The sequence below is a fragment of the Anastrepha obliqua genome, chromosome 3 (assembly GCF_027943255.1).
Source record: "Anastrepha obliqua isolate idAnaObli1 chromosome 3, idAnaObli1_1.0, whole genome shotgun sequence".
Lineage (NCBI taxonomy): Eukaryota > Metazoa > Arthropoda > Insecta > Diptera > Tephritidae > Anastrepha > Anastrepha obliqua.
This window is the reverse complement of record NC_072894.1, coordinates 145,043,571-145,070,001: the sequence shown is the minus strand read 5'-3', so window position 1 is coordinate 145,070,001 and position 26,431 is coordinate 145,043,571. Positions and strand designations below refer to the sequence as shown.

The window sequence follows — 26,431 nt, the reverse complement described above, 5'->3', positions numbered from 1 at the left end:
AATGCAAATCAGGAATGCCGTCACATCAGCCAACTAAGCCAATGAACTGACTTCTATTTTGAGAAGAAACGGGATTTACAGCTAGACCCATAGATTGCACTTCACTTGGTGGTGCTTTATTGTAACTATAAAATCGGTCATTCCTTTCATGCATTTCACCATTGCATAGAATTAGAATTAGAATTCCGCTGTGTTTCTAGGCAAGTACACACAGACGCACTAATGCACGTGTGCAAAGACGTACTATATGATACCATAATAACAAATATGCACATATGCAAGGGTGACGATTTTGTGGGGTAAAATGTAATGTAATATATATATAGGTAAAATGTAATAATATATACTGCATATATATATATATATATGTGTATATATTAGTGGTGCGTACACCCTGCTTGGGGTGTTTGGCCGAGCTCCTCCTCCTATTTGTGGTGTGCGTCTTGATGTTGGTCCCCAAATGGAGGAACCTACAGTTTCAAGCCGATTCCGAACGGCAGATAGTTTTTATGAGGAGCTTTTTTATGGCAGAAATACACTCAGAGGTTTGCCATTGCCTGCCGAAGGGCGACCGCTATTAGAAAAAACGTTTTCTTCATTTTCGTCTTTTACCGAGATTGGAAAGATTCTTTATGGTTCGGATAATTGATCTGAACAGCTATTTTCAAAAAATAAAGGCTGCATTAAAATATTTTAGGTTTTGAAAAAGAAATCACACTTATAAAAAGACAGTAAGGGAAAATTTGTACTATAGTATAAAGATTTAAAAATGTATAACGATCTGCCAGCAGATCTAACAAGCCCCAACGGCTTACGAAAATTTGGATTAGTGAAGAACACTGGCGGAGATCCTTTCTAGTGCGGTTCTGGAACTTGTCCTTTCAGACCGCAAGTAAACTGCAATTGGGCTGCTCGGAATTATGTGCAAAAATAAAGATTTGTATATACTTCCATATGTGAATATGACTTGTGGTCACATAAGTACGTGCTGTCATCTTTTTATAATAAACGCAATATTTTCCATTCGAAATTTATTTCACTAATTTATTTTAAAAGTATAGTTCATGGTATAACAAAAACCAAAACAAAGTTCCACAATGAATATTTCTTTATTTTGCTTTATTTTTCAATGTATTTTCATTTGGTTGCTATAAACATACCAGACTTCTCTTCTGTTTTTATTGCTTAAATTTAGTTTTATAATGTTGACTCAAATTTTTGGCGGAATTTGCTTTGGCAAATGTTTGTCCGAGTTCTTCCTTCGATTTGTGATCTACGTCCTGCGGTTTTACGCCACCTCCGAACGGCAGGCGGTTTTTTATCAAATAGAAGTTTTTTCATGGAAGAAATACACTCGCAGCTTTTCCATTGCCGAAATGGGACCGCTATCAGAAAAAACTTTTTTTCCATTTGGTGCTTTCATGCCCAAGCCCGGAACCTACCGAATGATAAACCTGCACAATCCCATTCAACTACGGTGGTCGCCACGTGTAACTACAATAAAGCAGAATCATTAAAAGGCATCAGCCGCAGTTCGTTAAACGCAATTAACCAGCACGCGGATTAGTGTGTGCTTCACAGAACTAACCTGCAGTAACGCGAAAAACATTGATGCATATCTATAAATGTTGCCATGTATGTATCTTTAAATGAGTTTATGCGTAAGAGTGTGTACAACTTAATCGCGTTTTTTTGCTGTATTATACAAAAAAGTTTGCATAGAAAGAACTGAGAAATTGTGAGAATAAAATATTTAGATTCGTACATGTGTATGTATGTATATTTACATATATACATATCTACTACTATGTGCTAACTATCCAGAAGCGCTTGCTGACAAATTGGGTGGTTTAAAACAATTGCTAGTATATGACTTTAAAGCCTAATATATTCTATAGTGAACACAGCATTTAACAGCAGTAAGTCGTTTTTATGAAGTAATATTTCGTATATTTATTTAAATTAAGTAATACAGGGCGCATATGTACATCAAAATTTAAACTGTCACCTATATTCGCATGAAAATATGTACATAAAGTATTTTAACGATAATTAATAGAGAAGTAACGTAAAATTAACGAAAATTGCCCGCTAAAAGTATCGGCAACAAGATGGCATGGACCTCACCTACCGACACTATTTGTTTCGAGAAATTTAGCTGTTGTAGTGGCTGGCTACGGCTAATGCAGCGACTGCAGTTAGGTATGACACGGCAATTGCGACTAGTACTGCAGTTGCAATGAAAGTACCGCACAGTGCAATGACTTTCGCACGTCGCAACAATGTTGAATATATGTATGTATGAAAGAGTCTGCAGTCGACCGCATGACAACATCAACTAACGACTCTTGAACGACTACTCATACATATGTACTTATATATTATATGTGTAGGAGTTTACACTTATTTACTTATTATCGTACAATACGAGCAATGTTCAGTTAACGAATAACGATACGTTCTATGTAGCATTCGATTGAAATCTGCAGTTTTTCTTTACAAAAGGTGCCAAATTGTTGTGAAAGTGGTGAAAGCCAAACAACCACTGCATATGCGCCATAATGCTCTTTTTTAATTTTTTCGGTATATTACGATACACACACATATATATGTTGTGTGTTTGTATTTCGTAATTACTATTATAGCTTAAAACAAAATAAAATTTTTATTTCGTTGCATACTTCAAGGAGTTTGGACAACATATGCCAGTTGTTAATTTTGCATGAAGGCAACTGTTGCCCCTAAATATATGCAGAATAATATAAGCTTACTACATAAGTGAGAGCACTCTAACTTATTTTTACATTTGCGTACAGATAGACTTCGCATTGAGGCATTTTCTCTTTATATAAATACATACATAAATATACATGCTCCCTCATTGCTGTCACTATATAATTAATTCCTTCATTTTCATATGCGCATACTCTCGCATAAATACACGCATACAAGTGCGTCACATAACTTTGATAAACATTATCTGCCCAATTGCTCGCTTCGGCTAAAAACTCTCTCTCTCTTATGTACATACATACGTTCTCTCGTCTTTGCCTAGTGTTCTGGAGAGTACACGGGGAATTTATTTAATTGAACACATTTTGTGCAACACTGTGCCTAACCTAAATAAATGCAAAAGGTTGATGACACATATCGGTAAGTGCATTGAACTGTTTTGTAGTAAAACAGGGCTGCGAACTTCACATGCCTCGCAATCGCACACAAATATTTATATATACATATATATATAAGTATCTACATAAAATATATGTAGTTCTAGGGGAATGCAATGCTGTACCATCCGCTGCAGTTGAACGTTAACGTGACGTAGTGAAGCATAATTCAGGATATCTTATTGAAGCAAAATTTTACCGCCAAGACTAAACTTAAGTAGTTTTCAATCAATTTTAACGCATATCAAATGTGGTTAAACAATGAATTATTTTAGAGGTGAATTACGTACATATGTATGTATGTAAGGATATTTTCGTATGCAGAAAATTGCGATATCTGTAGTCAAGTGGATTTGTGCGTGACATTCATTGGGTTATGTATTCGATTATTTTGAAATATCAAATGATCATCAAAATGAAAAAAATTCTGAAACCCCCGAGTGTAAAACTGTAGGCTGCTCCTATTGTAGGAGACTTAAATATGTAGATAAAACACAAATAAAGGGAGTAGCTCGGCCAGTTCTCTAAATACATTTTCATGGGCATTTACATAATCAAAGGGGGATTTACTTTGTTATTGTGCGTTTAGAATTATACGAGTAATTAATTTATTTTCTATTCAATGCTTACAAGGCTACAGATGTCAATTCGGATGGCATGACATACTTATGTTCACATATTATAAAGAAATTATAAACTTTAAGTTTCAGTAAAAATGGAGGCAAGGAAATTTAATTGTACACTGTACAGGAAAGTATTGTGTAATTTGGAAGAGAGCACCCAACTCTGGAGCACACTATTACTATACACGTTTACATATATGTATGTATGCAAGTGTGATTTCCTCTCCAAAATCTTTCTCTCTTCGCCACTCACAAATTCCCTTGCTATTCTCACTATTCTCTTTTTGTATTGGCGCTGTATAACAAAAAATTGGCATTGAATGAGTTCATTAACATCAAGCCTGGTCAATTACCGCCACGCTCGCTGAGGCAAAACTAACAAAATCTGCTGACAACTACAGAATGAGGCAAATAGAAATATTTTTGTATGCATATAGGAATGTACATACATATAAATGTGCAAATGCCTCTCATGTAGAAACAAACTATTGCGACTAAAATAAACAAGCACATTCGCTACGAAATGAACATATTGCAACAGAAGGCAAGCATATGTACATAAGTATGTCCACTGCCTACCTCCACCCAGCACGGTTCGAACCTATTTTAGACGGTCTCGCTTGAGTTTTCAATTTCCCGCAAATTATCTCAAATACCTTAGTTTTGTATGCGTATTTTTTTTTAGTGTTTTCAAATTAAACAAAACCCATCCTTATAAAAACAAATATTTAAGTTTTTCATAACAACTCCAAAAATATGTGAACAAAACAAATTCAACTTTTTGAAAACAAAATGTAAATTATGCTAAATTAATACTTGGAGTAATCACAATGGGTGAACCAAACTTCTTTCGCCCAAGTGGGCCCACTCTCTGGGCAACCATTACTACCTAACCTAACCTATTACTTGGAGTAAATCTATGGTTTTCAGCGGAATTGATTGCAAAGTCTTGTGATGTGATGAAGAGATAATCGGAATTTCTTATTTATTCACCTATTAACCAGTTCCCAAAGTTCTCAACCAGGTTGAGATTCGGACATTTCATTTTACAACAACAACTCGAAAATATAATAACTCCACCGTTCCTTACTATGTTCTTACAATACGAGGGTCGCATCGTTCATTAACGAGATTTCCCACATAACACAATCCATCGCTCCCTATTAAATTAAACGTAGACTCATCTCAGGAAATTTGTTTTTCACAGATATCCTGGGTCTTTGTGCTGGACGCCAACTTCGTAAGGAAACTTTCAACAAGCGTTTACGGACACTTTAAATCTTCAAAAATTTGCGACGGTGCAATTTTAGAAATTTTGTTTTGCGTGCTGAACTACTAAGGTGTGAGTCCTTTGACTTATTTTGCATGCTCGACTGTCTCGGAGAACGGGCAATACCTTTGTTTTAACACACTTATTAATTGTTTTCGACATGGCACTTTCGTGTATAGTATACAAGTATTTTGTAGAAATGCTCTTTTGTGTTGTTCCTTATTGATATTAGGAATGATCTTTTCCCGAGTCTTACTCCAAACATGTCTCTTGCCATATGAAATTAATGAACTTCGTTGCTATGCTTACGCAAACACCACAAAAACTAATGATATTTAACATATGAATTATATCAGTTTAATAAAAGTTTATGAGCTGACCTTTCACGCAAAGTACGTCATACATTTGTTTCTAATATGTTCACGACCTTTTAATAATATATTAATTAATATATACGAGTACATATGTATGTATGTGCATGTACATATCTGTATGTTAATCGCCTCTCTTAATCGAAATATAGTTTTATGAACAAATAAACACGTAATCGTGTGTTTCGTTAGATATGAACAAGTTTAATGTATCAAAAAGAACCTCATTTTAAAGAAACAAATCAACTTGCTTCCAAAGAGGAAGTAACATGCGCAAAACTAGTAAAGAAAGGTCAATAGACACCACGAAGGTCTTTCAGTCCAAGTCATTCACTTGATTTCTTTATTATTCACACACATGCACATGCACACACATTTATGTGAGCATATAGAAAACTAGTTTATACAAGAGAGTCAGCCTCTGATTTTCCAAATATTTAATTGAGGGAAGACCTGTTTTACGCTTCCTACCTCATATGAAACGTTAAAACTAAATCCGTCTCACTAACCTTGGACCAGCTTCATTCATCATTAGGGAAGTTTAAATTGTAGAATATATTACACAAGTACAATGAGAATAAAAAATTCTAATTTTAAAAGAAATACATACACACGTAGATATGTATGTGTAAATACGAGTAAAAACCCTTAAGGCAAAGGTACATACTCAATAAATATTCGAAATTTTTTGAAATCAATTCATATCCACAAATTAAATTAAATGGTTTTAAATACTTCACGAAGATAGAGCGAAACTACTTGCTATGAAGAGGCACCCGTGCGCATGAGCCCAGCGCTCACCGGCCTAATAATTATGATATATATGTATAGGCATATGTATGAATATACGAACACACTCTTATGTATCTCCATTTCGAGCTCGTAAAAGATTTATGTATGTGTGAATTTAGTTTTGTCTGCGGCATAATGATGGCGAAGAAACGAGTGTGCAGCAGTATTATGAAAATAGCCGAAAACAAGGAAAGAGAGCCAGATGTGTTAGAGGGGTTTGTATGTCTGCTAGGAAAAGTACTATTTAACCAAAATTTAACCTTGAACTTAAAAAAATGGAGTTTGAACGATTGGTTGTTGATTATAAATTACGTCCGCGTACATATATTTGTATATGAATGTATTTTGTATTTGAATATGTATGTACATACTTACTGAAGATATTAATAGGAAGGAGCTTAAAAATGATAAATAAAGCACGTATATAAAACTCAAAATATATATACATATTATACATATATATGTATGTGTATGCACTTAATATATTTATACACTTTAACTTTTTTGGCATTTACTTATTATTTTCGTAATGCATACATATGTACATATTAACACTAAATTCATGTTTGTGTTCAATATATTTAGAAGGTTGATAAGAAATTTAATGACATTTTTTACATTAAAATAGTACTAGATGCCATGCATGTTTTTGGAAAATATTGATTCAGAGCTCTCATTATTTTTTTATTCTAAATCCTAAATTATAAAATGCGAAGAACTGTTGTTTAACGATTATTAAAATGGCAAACGCGATATGTATTTTCTTTTGTATATATTTACGGAGCTCGCCTAAATGGCTTAAATGGAAGTTATACATAGTACATAGGTATGTAAGTACGTCATTCATCAAACAAGAAAAGAAGTAGTTCCATTGCGATATACTTAATATGGCGACCGAAAAATATCAATTGAACTACCTTCTTTATCCTATGGATTCAGTTCCTTACATTCTACTGACAAATTAGTGAATTAGTGAAATGAATAAAAATTGAATGAAAAAAAATGAATAAATTTGTTCGTTCGTCAATTTTACAAGAATGGGCTTACTCACCTTGCAACCTTCACAGGAATGTACACCATAATGAAACCCAGACGCCTTATCGCCACAGACGCGACACAGCACTGTTGTACCATCGAATTCTGTAAAATTTCAAATAGAAATAGAATGTACATATAATATGTATATAACAAACTAAAAAATGATATCACACTGATCAAAGCCAGTGGTACACAGTTCACATTCGCACCCCTTTGATTCAGCTTTATCTTTTTCATATGATGCTGACAATACACAGGTCAACAACGTTTTGTTCTAGGAAAGTGTAGGGTCATTTTCGAAGTAATTTTTTGCGTAGAATCCGAATCCGGGGTTTAAATTGCTCCATCACGTCAGGATTTTGAGATATCCGAACCTAAAAGTGCAAAAACGCTGTTTTTGCCCATTTTTGAGGTTATGTAACTACGCAGCTTTTGCTCTTCATAAAAAAGTAAACATAGTGCATAGAAATGCGATATCTCAGTGAAAAATTAAGATATTTGAGCAAACTCAACGGTATTTAAAAGAGGAAGACTTATAATTTAAAATACCACGTCTACTTTTTTATGAAGAGCAAAATCTTCGTAGCTACATAACCTCGTTTTTTGCCCTTTTAGGTTAGGATATCTCAAAGTCCCGACGTGATAGAGCAATTTAAATCCAGGATTCGGATTCTACGCAAAAAATTACTTCGGAAATGGCACTACACTTTTATAGAACATTCCGAACCCATTTTTTTGCAGACCTGTGTAATCTGAAAGCTTGCGAATTTTTCCCTTAAGTAAATACTATGATAGTATTTTTCGTACTATTTTGCGAAATATACACTAACAATAAAATAAAATAATAAATATGATAGTTATTTTTAATGCGTAGCAACTGGGAAAAATAAAACTTAAGGTGGCTGCTAATAATTTAATAATAAAATAAGGTTTTTTGTTATACTATATCTCCACAGGCTAAGACTATAGCTAGGCTTCTGTTCTTTATTGAATGCAGAAGCTTCGGGGTAACCGCTGCACTATTTTCTGAAACAATTTTTTCTCACTGTTTTCTCTGTTGACTTTTCATTAGGATCAAACAACTGAAGACTAAATATTAAATATCTAATCCAAGACTTAAAAATTGTGCCTGTGCCTTCATATATAGTATACGGTATACTCATATGTGTACATGGTGTTTATTCATATTCGGAAAAATAGTAAGGAATACGTATTTTAAGAAGATCAAACTTTAACTGCGTTACGTGTAGATTAATATATTTGAGTTAGATAAGGAAAACATCATTACAATACTGCACGTTTACAACTTTCGCACAAGTTGGGTATAATTTCACTGGTGTGTTAATTAAGTTCCAGGAATTCATCAACACAAAATTATTATCATGACCGGGAGAACCCTGGATAATAATCCGAAGTTGATCTTCACACCGGAAATGAGTGCCAGCAACTGCTACTGCAAGATATGTATATATGATTAAGAGATCAAAATTGCCTGCATACATGACTTGAACATCCTCGCTTTTGTTGGACGCTTCCTATCATTTTCTATTCACAAATAGCCGGGTACCGTCTCACGTGTTCATCGCTCGTAATTGTTAGGGGATTTCCTATTGGTCTTCGCTTAATTTGAAAAAGGCACACAAGAAGACTAAACTTGCTATTAACTTCAAACTTCCTCCTAAGGGAAGATACCCTCTTTCCGAACGTGTATTGCAATAATATTGCAAATTTTCTGATCTGCGCCAGAGGCTGGCAATTTTCGTGTTCTTTTCCCCTCATAATCATAGGGTACCACGTAATTTTTTCAAAATGTTGCACTCTAACCAAGCGACAGGTGAAGGTGAGTGTTGTCCATTTGATTTTAATTCATCTCTATACACAATTTCGCCAAAATAGTTGCGCGAAAATCTTAATGAAATTTTTCTTCAATTATTAAATGTGCAATATACAGGGCGGATGACAACACTTTCGTAATGTTACCGTATGAAGTGGTGACATTTTTTTCAAAAAAGAAAACACTATTAGATTCTCTTATAATTATATGCTCACACGAATATGTACCTACGTTAATGTTCAGTAACTTGTTTTCACACATTTTTCCATATTTGCGCAGTCGCTGTTATTCATTAATAATTTATCATATATACAAACATACACACATACGTTAAGTAAGTTCGTAACACATGAGTACTCAATGATCATAATTGTATAGTGGAAAAGAGTAAAACTGTATATTTGGGTGTATAAGTAAGTATTTACGTAACTGGAATAAGGAGAAGAAAGTTGCCAGACTAATTTCGTGTTTGTAATAGTCAAATACACATACGAGTATGTAGGTATGCATGCAACACAATTCATTTCGCAATAGACAGGGTTTTGCCTTGAACTTGAAATTTCGGGGATACATTTTAGTAATGTGAAGTAAATGAAGTGGAATATTTAAATAAACTCTGAGCGTGAGCATAAAAATTATTTACGTACATACATATATTCGTATTGTTCTGCTTACTCTGATTAAGGGTATTAATAATGATATATACTTAAAATACTTAAGAACCAAGCATTGGCATATTATTGGCAGATTATGTATATGCGCATCTTTTATCAAGTACGGTGCCCTAAAGGTCCTTTTTGCGCTTGAATATACTTGCTGTGATCACATTCATTGGAATGTTTCATTTATCTATTTATGTATCTTGAAGGGTTCGCATTGATTTTTTGCGTTTTAGTAGGAGCCCTGATATTTTTGAGAGAAATATACTTAAGAACGATTCGGTCTTCGCCCAAAATTTTGTGAATTGCTTTCTGTTCTATATTGCAACTGGTAAGGCCGCCGTAGCCGAATGGGTTGGTGCGCGACTACCATTCGGAATTCACAGAGAGACCGTTGGTTCGAATCTCGGTGAAAACACTAAAAATTAAGAAAACCATTTTTCTAATAGCGGTCGCCCCTCGGCAGGCAATGGCAAACCTCCGAGTGTATTTCTGTCATGAAAAAGCTCCTCATAAAAATATTTGCCGTTCGGAGTCAGCTTGAAACTGTAGGTCCCTCCATTTGTGGAACAACATCAAGGCGCACACCACAAATACGAGGAGGAGCTCGGCCAAACACCCAAAAAGGGTTGTTCACTTGGAAAATGCAAGGTCAAGCACGTTCTGATACTTCAAAATGTAATGTTACCTTATGCGGAAGAGAATTTACCGGTGATTCGAAGCTCACTTACCGCTTTTAGGTCAACCAGTGACATTCCATCATTAATTTCGTTTATTCTTATGTTTTATTTATAGTTTTTCCTATCTATTGTATTGTAAAGATATGTACACATACGCACAAGCTAAACGGGATCGACATAGTTCGCCGTTATATGTTTTAAAGTACTCGTTTATTATTATATAGCCTCAAGCATAGATGACTAGATGTGAAACTCTTTTTCTCGTGAGAGCGCTGAAAAATGTGCATTTTTTATAACATTTTCCAATATTGCCACACCGGTAGAAACATGAATTGGGTATTTTTGAACGAAAGGTCTGGAATTTTTAGTTTCCACACCACCATTGAGGTTAGTATTTAGTGTACGATTGCCCAATAGCCTTATATCACTCGTAAACACCTACATATACTAAAAATAAGCACAATCCGTATGAAATATGTACATAAATAAGCAAAAAATTTAAAAATTTATATGTAAATGAAATTATTTAAAACTGAAATACAAAAGTAATTTAATAATAATAAAGTAAAGAACGCGAAAAACATAAGTTATAATTAAAAACATGACTTATTGCGATTTTTTAATGTAACACAGAAATTGGGTAACAAAAAAAAATTCTCAAGCAACGAACAGAATAAGTTAAAGCAGATTTGAATTTTTGTAAAATATCTCAAACACAAATTCAGTTCCCTTACCTACGCTTTTCAACCATAGAATATTTACGTATATACAAATTTACATAAACCAACATACAGTTTTCAATAAAATTACATTATGTACATAAGACTAATTAAATGTAGAAGTCGAAAAGGATATAACGAGCTTTGGATTCTACAAACTCACTTAAATTCAAATTATTACATTTCAATTGAATTAATTTTAAGACAAATAATTATACACATTTCAACACGCCATTTCTCCATTAAGCAAAAACGAACTGTTTTCGTCTGTTATTTTTGGCGCGTTTCTTCTGGCAGTCTACCATTTCGCCTATCAGCTGTTCAAAATTCCATAATGTGTGAGTGCTGCCAAGTTTTGAAACGTCCTCATGGGCGCGCTCTCTCTCAAAATGAATAAGTTTCACATCTAGTTATCTATGGCCTCAAGTTAGGGAAAACTTTTGTATTAGATTTGCAGAAGTGCCAGGCGACACAATTATAAAACGAGAAGCCAAATTGCAAAATCAGCTGGGTTAAAATTAAAGTAACATTTACCTAATACCTAGAAATATTCACCTTTTTCATTTAATCAACAGCTTAATCAACATTCGTGTTGCAAACAAGTTGTTCGAAGACAATTCGATTACCGTTCTGGAGTGGGCATCTTCGAGTGCCGAATTAAATCCAATAAAAAAAGCACACAGTACGCAGAATATCACAAACTTGGATCAATTATTTGTAAATGTCAAGGGAATCCTGTTGAACGTTGTAGAGGCTTAATAATGCCAATGCAAGGGCGTTGTGCAGCAGTAATAAAGCAAAAAGGATTTTCAACAAAATATTAATGGGAAAGCATCCATGAAATCGATATCCTTTCGCCTGTATTTTTTATGATTCGACTATTATTTTGCTTCGATCTTAAGTATTTTTCTCGAAGAATTTTCGAGTTGTATATTAACTTTTGTACATAAAAAAGACTGATACAGATTGAAAACTTTTTATATTTATAAAATAAAACCTAATATGGAAAACATTTAAGTGATGTTTTTGAAACAAGTTTCTAATGGAGAGAACTGGGCATCTCTCTTAAGTATTTTTCACCGGCTGTACATACATACATATGTATATTTACCGATACAAACTAAAGTAACATATTTGTTCGTACATACATAACATATTTACATATACAAATGTGCTTATAAATGCAAATGAATTTATTTGCAGGTTTTGAATATAGAGGGTAAATGTTATATATTTCTATATATATATATATAAATGCGTATGTATGTATATGTATTTTCCAATCTAATTAAAATCCTACATTCATCCAAGCCGTTTATGTATACATGTCTTTATTTACGTATGTACATATATATTGCCACATTACGAGTCGAGGGCACTGACATCAAGCTCTGCCGTTGGATGCGTTTTCAAAACAAACCAAGATAATAACACAATCGACGGGAATAATAACTGTGAGCAAGGAGCATATTCAGTAAGAAACGTGTACAACCTACCACTTCATAACCCCCTGGCTTTCCTTTTATTTCCATCGACAGCTGGCAAATGGAGATCAAAGTTGCACTTATACATGCATGTATGCATGTGTATGTATGTATGTTTCTGTGTGCACACCAACGTCACTCGAAGCGTCGTAGAGACCGTATTGTTGTTTCTCGCATTTCCGTTTTCTCTTTACCCATTCAGTGCATTGCACTTGAACAGAGTTGATAAAACACATACTTGGATTCACACAAAGACTCACATCTATACATACTTACTGTTCATACATACATATATTTAAGTGAATATGTAAGCCTCTATCCTAGGGTGATCTCACTTTTTAACTTTCGAGATTTTTCAGCCAATACTACCTTTAAAATCTGATTTGAACGATTGAGTGGGAAAGAAGAGTAGAATGCCAGAAATTCAGAATAATGTAAGTATTTTTTTACTAGTGGCAAGAAATATGTATTAAAATTCATAGGGTAAACAAGTTAGTTGTCGGACACTTAATTTTTTCAAACTCTTTTATTTCTCTTACACATAGGCTTCAGCAGTCGGACATGCTTCTTCATATTTATGGAACAAAACCGTTATTTAAAAAGGCTAAGAGAACATTAATTAAAAAATATTAATAATTCATACATACAAAAACCTTAATTCGCTAAAACATGCATTACAAAACCCTCAAAAATTCAATTATCTAGTACATTGCAATTTGAACAAACAAAAGATGAACTTGGAGCCTTTATACGCATATGAAAGTTCCTTCAAAGAAGCGTACTTAAGCTGAAACCAAACTAGCCATGCGTCGGAACCAACGGTTTTTAACGAAACGCCTTCTAAGCCAGTCACAAAAACTTTATTACAAGTTGGAAATGTAATTTGTTTAATACAAATTGTTAGCCAAATTACATAGCGTCCCTCGAAAGATTTAATGCTCAGTCATCCTCTATCTCCACAGACTGTAGCAACGTTAGCATACCGAAGTTTTCTTTAATAAATGTTATATGTAGTAATTTTTTCGAATTCGACGTCTAAGAGTTAGTCATCAAAATGATGTACATAGTGTGGACGTTTCTAATCGAGTTATTCACATTCTTACATATGCACAAAGAAAATTTTTTATCACGGAAAACGGATACTGTCTTCACCAAAACTCACTAAGGTTATTTCACCACCTATTATTTCATCGCCTATTGGTTCAAACCAGAATCGCAGAAACGCACCTCCTTGTTTTAGACGTGTTTTTTTCTTTAGAAAAAGGAGGTAACAATATATTTTGATACCTCGAAATTAGTAATATGACATTTTTGTTGCGTGCCGCAATCATAAATCGTTAACCTTGAAGGTTTCATTCACATCAGTTTAATTCCTAGCCCCTGCTACAATGGCTCTCATATTGTAGATACGAAAATTTTATACATGTGTTCGCATATCACCCATAATGAACATAGAACCCTTTAGGAAAAACCTAAACTACCGAGTACAATTTCACGAGTTTCGAATCGCTTCACTTTTCGAGACGTCACGATTGTTTTCCGAAAAGTAAATCACAAAATGTCACTTCTTACCCGATGCCACCCAAACTTCGTTCGGTTGATTCGAGGCGGAAATGCGCTTTTTCAAATCCAAGAAATAAGGGGTTATGAGTCACAAAATATATGTATATATATTTATATATGTAGATTTATGTTGCAGGCTATTTTTATGTAATCAAATAAATAAATAATTGTTTGTATAATATATGATGACTATTAAAGAATTGAACTTAATAAACAATCTCACATTATTTGTAAAGTGGTTAGATCTCGATGTTTTTCAGAAGTAATTGGCGTTATATTAAAATTGAGGCAGTTATTTACAAAAAAGTTAAAATTTAAGCAAATTGTGGAACAAAAAAAAATTAAAATTTCAAACACATTTAATTATTGGACATTTTTTCTTTCCATCTTATATATATATATGTATGTATGTATATAGATACACTAAGATGTAAGTGATTTTCGATTTCTAAATTTATGGTGTACGGTTGTTTCTAAATAAGCTTTCAGTCGTCGTAAGGGAAATTCTCAAATACCGTTATCTCGAAAACAGGAGCCAATCTTATAAACCGAAGGACACCATTAAATTTCAAATGCCTCAATTAAGTAAGATTACCTATCAAAACGTTTGCCCAAATTTGAATTTGCACAGTGTTATTTAGTACCTTCATATTTTATTTATAAAGAAGTGTGTTTTATATTCAAAACAGGATAATTTCATAAAAATAAAATAAATTATGTATTCGAACCAAAATCACTCAGAACAAAGAAGTTGGCTATCATGAAGACATTTTAAATCAAAAAACTTGAAATGCGAAGGGTGTACTGGATAACATACATATGTACAGGTATATGTACAAGTAATACTAAAATTAGAGATGATTCCGAAAAGTATTAGAGTTTCTTTTCTTCTTTGACGCTGTCAAATTCTGACGACAGATATCACGATTCATGCAATATGACTAGCGAAATGGTTCACAATCGCTCTGAGAAAGAAATTTGTTACAATATTCAAGTTTTCCCTGCAGGGGAAGTAGTTCGCAATTTGCTTTATTTTGTAGTTTGTGAGGTAATGGGTATCTGTGTCGCGATAAAAGTAAACGAGAAACAATAAAAGCAACACACATAATTATCAACATCGGAGTGAACTGGCGAATATATGCTTATTCTCGTTCTCATAGGTAGGTTTTTGTTCTTGTATGCCAATGAAATATAAATAGAGGGGCAATAGCACGGAAATAAATAAAAACGCTGACCTTGGTGTTTACTGTTTTGCTTTTGCGAATGATTTTTACTACCGCTACATATGCACACATACATACATTTGTGCATATGGATACAAGTATGCAGAAGTATATGCAAAGTACGAATTGTCGTTCAATAGAAGGAATATCAATAGCTAAAGGGAATATCAACATATTCAAACTTGTACTATATACATATGTATGCATGTATGTACATATATAAGTAAATATGCAAACATTTCATTGCTCATCCATTTACGGAAACACTTTTGCCTTATCACTGAAAATATATGTGTGTAAGTACCTGTGCGCATACAAATAATGTACATATGTATCTATATTAATGAATGATATAAATACGTAAGTTGTTGTTATTTCATTTCATTTTCTGTTCCTTTATTTCATGACTTTTGCAAGTTCAAAAACCTTCTAAAGGTCAAATAAAGTTAAACGATCACTCGAGGTTATGCATCGGCTCGTTTAAAGTGTCCATCGTCGTGAAGATACTAATGTATGTATGTAAGAAAATTAAGTGTAAAGAATAATGATTAACAACCCTGCAGGTTCATGCACGATTATTTTTGGGATTGGTGGATTCATCTACAAAGTGGAAGCGTGAGTAAAAATCATTGTAGGCATATGTACCCGTATTTATATTATGTGTGTACAGTGTCGGATAAAACGTATTGAACTAAGTAAATAAAATTAAACAAAGACACTTAAGACTAAGTTAAATAACTATTGTTCATCATCGAATACGATTTGAAATATTATCAAAACAATTTTTTTACAAATTTTAAACAAAGAAAAATGGCAAAAACTGAGCGACAAAATATTTGGTAAGCAATTTATCATGGTAAGCGTCGTAAATACCGTTATTAGTCCACCATTTTGCGTGTAATGCGTAGTTTAAGCATTCTTAGACTGTTCAAAGAAGAGAATGTGCAAGTGGACTAAAAGTTATAAGGCAGTTAAAAAGCCATTTATTTAACGAAAAAATCAATTGAAACGTTTCCAACGTGCTCCAGAATCAATTGGTCAGTTAAGCGCTGGACAACTGTGCTCTTTCGTATGAATCAAAAATTAATTTGAAATGAAAAAAGTTCGCATCCATCTCATTAAAAGTAAAGGTTTTGCTATGAAATATTATATAATAATATTTTGTCAAATAAGTGGAATTTTCTTCGTATATGATGTCTTCGAGGGAAACAAATTCAACGATTGCCTATGTATCCTTAAAATAATTTGATTATACTACATATATTCAGGCGGCCGTCGTAGCGGAATAGGTTGGTGCGTGACTACCATGCGGAATTCACAGAGAGACCGTTGGTTCGAATTTCGGTGAAACACCAAAATTAAGAAAAACATTTTTCTGATAGCGGTCGCCCTCGGCAAGCAATGGCAAACCTCCGATTGTATTTCTGTCATGAAAAAGCTCCTCATAAAAATATTTGCCGTTCGGAGTCAGCTTGAAACTGTAGGTCCCTCCATTAGTGGAACAACTTCAAGACTCACGCCACAAATAGGAGGAGGAGCTCGGCCAAACACCCAAAACGGGTGTACGCGCCAAGTATATATATATATATATATATATATACAGGGTTGGCCATATTAAACTGACCCATTGAGTAACCCTATAACTTTTTACTGTAATTTGAAATCTAAGGTTTACGTCAACAAGCCAAAGACACTAGGCGCACTTAAGGCCAATATCCGACGGGAAATAGCCGCCATATCGGCCGAGACGCTGGCCAAAACTATGGAAAACGCCGAAAAACGGGCACATTACGCTATACGAGCTAAGGGCGACCACTTGCGCGATATCATATTCAAAAAGTGATGTAAACGAATCTCCTTGAACTAAATTAAATGTTTTTCACAATGAAACACAAAAAAATGTTTCTTTTTCCATATTTTTTTAATAATCACATGGGTCAGTTTAAGATGGCCAACCCTGTACATATCCAAATACGTGCTAAGGGCGACCACTTGCGCGATATCATATTCAAAAAGTGATGTAAACGAATCTCCTTGAACTAAATTAAATGTTTTTCACAATGAAACACAAAAAAATGTTTCTTTTTCCATATTTTTTTAATAATCACATGGGTCAGTTTAATATGGCCAACCCTGTATATAGGGTTTTTCAGTAAGAGCGCTTCAACTTTTGAACTTTTTTGAATAAAACACAAACGGTTTGACTTTTTTAACTAATTTTTTTTTTTATTATCGAGTTTGAACATATACATTTAAGTATGAAATTCGATTTCTTTTGCATGACCACCGCGTGCACGTTTTACGAAGTCCAATCGTTGAACCCAATTTTCGACCACTCTTTTGCATAAATCGGCCGAAATTCCAGCAATTTCGCGTTCAATATTGGCTCTGAGCTCACAAATCGTCGCCGGCTTGTTACTGTAGACCAATGACTTCACATAACCCCAAAACGGGACGGCTTGTTAAATGGACCGTAAAATGGCCGTAATGCTCTTAAAGTAGCAGCAACAGAACGATTATTTTCATAAAAAATTTGCACGATTTGCAATCGTTGCTTAAGTGTGTAGCGTTCCATGATGAAATGTATACTAATGAAGTTTACAAATGACAAGCGAAAAATAAAAAATATTGCGTCGTTCACCCTCCCTATCGGAAAAAAGTTGAAGCGCACCTATTGAATAACCCTATATATATGTATATATATATACAGAAAGACATGACATTATATACATATATGTATACAAATAAAAATATATACACAGCAGAAATACTATGGGTGGTTTGTCATTGCCTTTTTAACAGTTTGGGGTACCCTCCTTGGGTTTCGACCTCACATGCCCTCTGTGGGTTTCGAACCTAGGTACTACCGTATGGTAGTCACGCACAATGCAGCCGAATTACCACCTGTACATATATAATATAAACATACCATATATTATTTCTATTCGTGCGAATGTATTTGCGCGTAAATCTCACTTACTGTTTACTGTTACCACCTCACGCATGTCTGAAGGCTATGCATTTCACATCTACATACATTATAAGTACTATAAATATATGTATGTATATACATTTGTGAATGTTTGTTATGCAAGTTTTGGTTGCACTCAAAAAGTTCATTCCCACTTTCAAGAGTTCTCAATGTGATAGCGAACATACGAATACGAGGGAAAATAAAAATAAAGTTTATTGACTTATTGGGGAAGCTTTTATGATTTTCAATCGATTTCTGACCTCTATGAACCGATAATTCAACTCCAAACAATTTAGGTATTCAATTTAAATCTTAAATTCGCCTGGAATGAAAACTTTCGATTTCTTTTGAAGTCACAAAAAAAGCTTCTCAATAAACTTTCCATCACCACCTACAACATTGAATTCAAGACATGCATACTCGTACTTACGTTTTGGGAAAATTTGCAACACACACTCTTACATAAAGTGAATTACATATTTTAAAGACATTGGAAAGGGAAAACAAGCAATAGCAACGGTTTCCATTAAGTTGCAGCCAAGACCATAAACACTTTCTCCCATAATAATGTGCATTCACCTCTTATTAATGACAATAGAAAAACGCCGTACGAATATGGAAGTAATATACGTATTGTGATATCGCCCATGTAAATCAAGTCGATAAAAAGCCCAGTACAGGCAATTACCTATACATACATACATATGTATGTATAAATAAATATATGTATTACGCATGTAAAAAATTCACTTTTAAGGACACAGTTGAGTTCACAAAGTACATGGAATGCAATTGCTTTACACTTTAGATGCAACTGGGTCATCCTCCATTAATACTTTAGCTAAGCCTTATTGTCAGTCATATGGGCATACTTATGTATATACAAGTACATATACAATAATTAGATATAATGTACACGCCAATAAGTAAACAAAAATTTCACAAGTTTGCATTTCAGCAAAACGAAATGTGAGTGATAGAATAACGAAATGCCAAACTACTTGGCGGATTTAAATTACAGAGAGTGATACCACCACGGTTGCTGACTTGAGTACCTGTTAGAGTGGTTTAAGCTACTAAGAGTTTCACTTTCAGTTTTTAAAGGCTGGAAAAAAGAAGTAAAGTTAAATAAAGATATACACATGCTATACGCACACACATATAAGAGGTATATGCAGTCACAGCAGTCAAAACAAAAACACCCATCCCTGCTTACTATAGATATTCAAGTGCATCGTACCTCACTATCATTGCGTTTAGTATGCATGTAAAAGGGAAACAATGAACTCACTGGGCGACTTACAGACTGGTTGAACAGTTCAATGAACTTTTTAACAAGCGCCGATTTTCATTAGCAAGCATCAGTAGTGATGTTGTTGATTGGACATAAAAATGTGTGCGAGTAAGTCGATAAGTATGGATATGTGCATGCATACATATATGCACATGTCGTCTTCCCAAAACAATTATATTAATATATTTGAATATTTATAACAGCACGCATACCTTTTAAACACTGTAGGTGTGCGTAATACATGCGAGTACATAAAACGGGAATAACACTGATTTAAATTTTTAAATTCAAATACATTTTTATCAGAACCGGTTGGATTGCAATTTGACAAAACTTCCGCCTCAGAGAGAAGTCAAAAACCCAATGAAACAGTTATTCATACATTGTTCAAGTTTAATTATTTTTATATTTCCCAAATTAAATCGCTTTAGTCATATGCCCATCTGTCCAAAATGTAACATTTGGGTGGAGTTGAATTTTGATTTTTATGTTTCAAACTTTATTGTGACATGCCAGAGTTCGAGATCCTATTTGTGATCATTTGATTAATAAAAATTAATTAAATATGCACTGTAACAATAGCTTTATATGACATAAGAGGTGGAACTTATTGAATAATCCCAAATTTAATCTTCAAACTGCTCGCCCGCAATTACTACGCTTGCATTACCATTCTATAGTTTCTGATCGAAAGGACTGCATTGCAGCGCATTAAACAAGGAATTTCGGGCTAATAGAAAAATATGGTGACTTATGTGAACGTTAGAAATGTATTGTTATTATACAGTAGGAAAAAAGTTAAAATTTAAATTTAGTTTTTCTACCTATATTTAAAACAATTTGAAGCAACTAAGCTGAGTTGGCTTCAGCACAAACTATCGTAAAACAAGGTTTTTTCAGGGTTGTTGTTGTTGAATATTTTTTAGAATAGTTTCTCGACTATATTGAATAATTTATGGCTATATTGAATAAAATAAGAGCAGTAACAAAGAAAAATATAGCACTCATACACAGACAAATATATTTATCAAAGACGTGCAGATATGCAAAGGAAACGGCTGAAATAAAAATAATTGTATTGAAGAAAATATTTACCGATGTTCAATTCTGGCTCTCCTTTTATCGAGCTCGCTACCGTAGTATCCATAACTGGGTAAGATTTTATATATTCAGGAGTCTGCGGTCGCGAATCTACTCCTGCGAAAGAGACACTACTCGTTCCAGATATATTTTGTTGACATACTTGTCTGTTGGTGGCATTAACACTATGTTGTTGATAAGGATTATTTTGTGAGTAGCTCTCAATTTGCATGGTAGAAGGCACAAGATCCGTTGTACCAGCAATCGAGTTATTAGAGTCTCTATTATTATGCGACACATAAGGCCCATACACACTATTTCGTTGAATATTTTGTTTTAAATGGGATGCTTGAACCACCACTGTGCTATTATTAATGTTACATGTTGTCTTGTTTATATATATAACATTGCTGTGAGGTATTTTGCAGGCAGTCGGCGAAGGAAAAGATGAAGTTCCAGAGTTTACGGATGTTTGGACATCTTTTTCTAAACCCGAACTAGGAATAACGGGGAGGCATACGGCATTCGAAGATATTTGAGTATTTGTTTGGTCATCATTTAGCGCATCGTCGGCAGCAGAAATACGTGATAAAGATGATTCGATAGAAGTAACTTTAGTTGAAGGCAGCTGCGACCCCTCCATGTAGTCAGCCATACGATTATGTGCATGTGCATGAGAATTTTCGGTGAAATTGCTGTGATCTTGATGAAAACTACTGAAAGGCACAACTTCAGAAGACCTTGGTAATACTTTTGTTTGCTGATAGTAAGTGGAGGCACTTGTATTTGGTGGCAACTGTAAAGCATTTTCTAGATGTGAACGCCCAACTACGATTTTAGAGGCTGATGTAGTACTTGAGGCTGGTGACGCTTGCGCGACTATTGATTGGTGCTTATTTACTCTAAATGAGTGGAATTGCATTTGATATTCCGACACATCTTCAGAATTTTCCGGATAAGATGACCGAATAACCGATCTATTTTCAACTTTATTGTTACTATTTCGAATCAGCTGACATTCACTTTCATCTTGAAAAGATGACGCCAATTGCTCCGATGTGGAAGTTGATAAACGCGCACTTGCACTTTCACTGCTAAAATGACAGTCGGAACTGTCGGCAGACATAACAATTTTCATTATGATGGGAATATTTTTAAATACAACTTTTCTTAATTGGTTTGAAATGGCTAAAGATTATAATTTACATCATTTGCACTCAGCTTTTGAATGGGTTGTAAAGGAATTTGTTTCGAAATTTCTATTTTATATTTTTATAATTCATCTAAATACCCTCCACATCACTGTTTTTATAAAAAAATAAAAATTCACTACATCTCAAGTTGTCAATAATTTTAAGAACTTTTCACCATGTGAACACAAGTATAATAATATATACATATATAAATTTATTTGATACGTTTATTTTTGTTATAACTTGTATTTTGTTGTACAAGCGAAATAGAGTAAATTCCTCTGACGATCACTGATCACTCTTTTTTTTATGGAATAGACTCAAACTAAAAAGAAATAAAACCACAACACGACCGCACCAAAGCAACGACCCGTTCGTCATGAAGCGCTGTATGTCAATGAAAGGAAAAGCAGCGTTGACGTTGGATCTTGTTCGCTTCAGCTCGGTTGGAATTGCTTTAGTTGGCATCACGGACCGGAGCCAAATGTTAGAGTAGAGCTAAAAAATGACGACCCTGATGATTATGCGCCTGTTCATGTGGAGTGCGCCCATGTTTGTGAGCGTAAAGACCGACCCTGATTACGCTCTTGTGTGCTCTTGAAATATCGGACGCGTTTTATTTATATTGCTTATGCAACTACATAGCAAAAGATAATGTTGTGTGGTTAATACATGCAATACACAATAAATATATACGTATTTGTGTGTACATATTTCTCGAGTAAACAATACAACGAGCGATCTTCAAGAGAGACTGGTGAGAGAGGGTTTGCGTATATAATATTTATATTTAATTGTTTATGAGCGTACCACATGCACACATATTCAATGTATGCATGGATACGAAAACACTATTTTTCGCAACACGTTTTCGATGCGTTCGTATTCACGGACAAAAAATAGATGCGATTATTAACTCGCTTTAACACTATCGACAGTGGATATGATCTCTTAAAATTTGTATATTATATTTGCTACTAAGTTGAAATGAATGTAAGGTGAAGCTATTTAATTTCGCTAGTTTATATACGTAATTACTTTTGAACTTGCCATAATATTCACTAGACGTCATATATGATCTAATCACTTACATATGTAGCTAGTTTCATTGGACTGCTGCCATAACCACGATAAGAGGGGTAGCTATTGCATACTAAACAGTACTGAAAATCTTCTTTTCAGCTTTCTTTCGTATTCAAATTTTCGTATTTCAAATCTTAAAGCTTTTCCGAAAATTACCAAATGGCGCCTTTCCTTGAAGGTACAGCAGAATATGTAGAGGGTGGACCACAATTTTTCAACGTAGAAACAGAGAAATATTTTGGCGAAGATCGGCACACACGCGGAAAAGCTAGGGTTACCATTTAACCGCCATTGCAGAAGCTGTGGCGACCTTTTATAGAAGGAGACTGTTGAGCACTTTCCGTGTAAATGTCCGGGTTTGGTAGCTAGACGATTGAAGTCACTCCTTTCTTCGACAACCTGGGGCAGTGCGCCAACCTAAATCCCATTAATCTTCTCCATTATATCAACAGCTCTGGCTAGCTGTAAATACTTATCTGCCAGTTGGAGATCTCATAATGGTATCAAAACAGTGCTACTTGAGGAGTGGCAGACTGGCCTTCAACCATTTCACCTACCTACCTAACTTCAGACCACAAGTTGACATTGTGTGCCCTTGTGATTTCTTAACTGAAATTGTGAATGCAAAACGAATTATAAATTAAAGCAGCCTTTGAGCAGCTTTCACATATGCGATGTTATAGGGATACGTGCTAACAGAATGATTTCTCCTTAAGCTTTCTGTTCGAAATGATTGCTTAAATAACGATAATCCCTTTAATATAATAATAAACTAGGTAAGTTTAAATTACGAAGCAGAATTATCGGCGAACCAATCTTCAATCGAAGATTCTATTGCTATTGATCGGAAAATGTTTTGGCTATAGATTATATTGATTCTTCTCGCATATTGATACTCCGGATGACATTGATGACATATGTATTATATATATTCTACAAATTTCACCATAGCAAACATCTATACGTACATATGTATAATATATGAAGTGTTGTAAGCGGGCTGTTTTTACATCCCTTTTGACGAAATTTCCATTTCGGATTTGAGTGGTTTCGGAGATTAGTGTAAAAGAAAATTTTATACGAGCTCTGTTACAATGTGATTTTTAATAGGATTTTTCAATTGTGTTACTACTACAAAAAATGCAAATTTGAACGATTATTAAACAATTTTGAAAACTTTTCTGATTATAAACCTATACAAATCGCGAAAATTATACTCGAAGATTAGTTTTGTTTTTAAATACATATGTGTATGAGTTTTATAAAATTGTACCTATGGAAAACCCTATCTTGGCGCTTTTTCATAAACAAATGCCCAAACCTTGGCAGTATAAAGTATACAAATATCAATACAACAACAATGCCAACAAGAAAAAAAAACCTCGATGAACATGCTCTTCAGTCACATTCACTTGCATCTCTCTTCCACTCTCCCATTTCTCTCACTGATTTTTGGCCGTGTAAAGTATTGAGAGAGAGGAAATTTGTTTTTAAGAAAGTGGCAAAATTGAGCTTATTGCTACATTTTAAGATCAATGCCCCTCCGTTCAATGCACTGCTTTTACTGCAAACAAAAAGGATGAAGGAAAATTGAAAACAACAACCAAAAGGAATTAAGTGGAACATATTTGAATCATCTATATATATACTTGTACATCTGTAAATATCTACGCACATATGTATGTACATATTCCTAAACATATTATGTTGGTGTGAGTATAAATACGATAATTTTTGTAATATGAACAAAGGTACCTGCATATACTTATATATGTGTGTGGATATGCGTGTATGTAAATAAATAAATAAAACAAAAATGACTTTACGAGTTCACTATCTGTGAAGTTCAAAGCCACCAAAACTATGCGAACGATGCAAGCATAAGAATACTTTTATTCAATCACAAACACGTACGATGCACCCTAGAGGGTGCTATTTCGTTGTTCTATTATCTTTAAGCGAGTATTTCACAAATTGCTAAAAACTGCGCCGAGGCATTTACTGCATCTATGTATAAAATGTTGGTGCAGGTTCGTTGATATCTGCCGTATACTCTCTCTTTCTCTTTGTTCTCTTAATGTTAAATGAATAGCTTTTTACTTTTAATTATATTCACTCAAATTTTCTCCTGCTTTTCCCAATGTTATTTTTTTATACATACTATATGTATGTACGTATGTATGTACATTTCTTGTTTTCGAAATTTTAGTCACTACATACTCAGTAGGAATTTTTATGACTGAGAAGAAAAGATAAGCATTTTGAGCTTACAACAAGAAAAATTCAACAATCAGGAGATTAGCACAAGACTTGGATGAAACTAGTTTGCCTATGGAACATTTTCCGAAAGTCATAGCAGCCTTCGGTTCTCTTAAAGAATAAATCGTTCTTAAGAAATGTGAATAGGGCCAGTTCAGGGAAGATTAACAAATACATATCGGATCCAAATTTGTGATATTCTGCGTACTGTGTGCAAAGATGTGCTATTGGAAATAAGTCGGCACTCGAAGATGCACAATCCAGAACAGTTATCAAGTTGTCTTCGCAACACTTTTTTGCCACACGAGAAGTGTGTTGTGAATCATTTTCTTATTGAAACTTGCAAATCTCCGGTAACTTCTCTTTTGCATAAGGTAGCATTACAATTTTGAAAAACCTGAACGTACTTGAGCGTATCCATATTACATTCAATACGATGAATTGGCTCGATGGATTGACTGTTCCAGTAGAACCAGCCCCACACCATTATTGAGCCTCCCCGTGCTTTATTATTGGTGAGACGAACTTGAGGTCGAATGCTGCAGGTTTGGTCACCGCACGTACTCCCTACCAAGTGGACCAACTCGATTTTTTTCGCTTCATCACTGACTAAAATATAACGCCACTCTATTTGAGTCCAGGATATCTACTCTCGAGCAAACTCAATTCGGCGTCATCGTTGCGATGCTGTTACCAATGACTTCTTTTGTGCAAGTCGACCGTGAAGCTTTGCGTCTGCCAATTCAAGTGCAGCTTTTCTTTTATTTATTACCTTTTCCATATTGTCAGCAGGACTTTTCCAGGGATCCTGTTTTGTCAATCTGGCTAGTAGTCTTTCGCGCTTTCTGTTTTCTAGGAATGTTTTCTCCTGTTTTAAACTAAAAAAAAATCTTTTTATAATTCTTTTTATAATAATTGTTTAAATTTGTAAACAAAAAAGTGTTTACTATTTTTGAAAATCTTTCTATTCTTGTAAACTACTACGCCGCAGTTGACTAAATCAGCAGTAATCACCTAGAATTATAGCAGTTTCCAGAAATACGTAAATAAAACAAAGAGAGCAAAAAGTCAAAACGTATTACGATTCGTACGAAAGTGAATGACCTCCACTAACCGCCAATA

General features: G+C 34.2%; 1 protein-coding gene across 3 annotated transcripts in view; it reads right to left on the bottom strand.

The window, feature by feature from the left end:
- The window catches only part of LOC129243092 (ecdysone-inducible protein E75), a 112,533-nt gene that overhangs the window by 35,486 nt on the left and 50,616 nt on the right, over positions 1-26,431 (bottom strand). For 2 of the 3 annotated variants that reach the window (XM_054880208.1, XM_054880211.1), the window contains one exon: positions 7,278-7,366. In XM_054880208.1, coding sequence (XP_054736183.1) covers positions 7,278-7,366 — 89 coding nt within the window. Of the gene's footprint in view, positions 1-7,277; positions 7,367-20,789; positions 21,966-26,431 lie in introns of those variants that run through there. The other variant, XM_054880210.1, reaches the window with a different exon arrangement.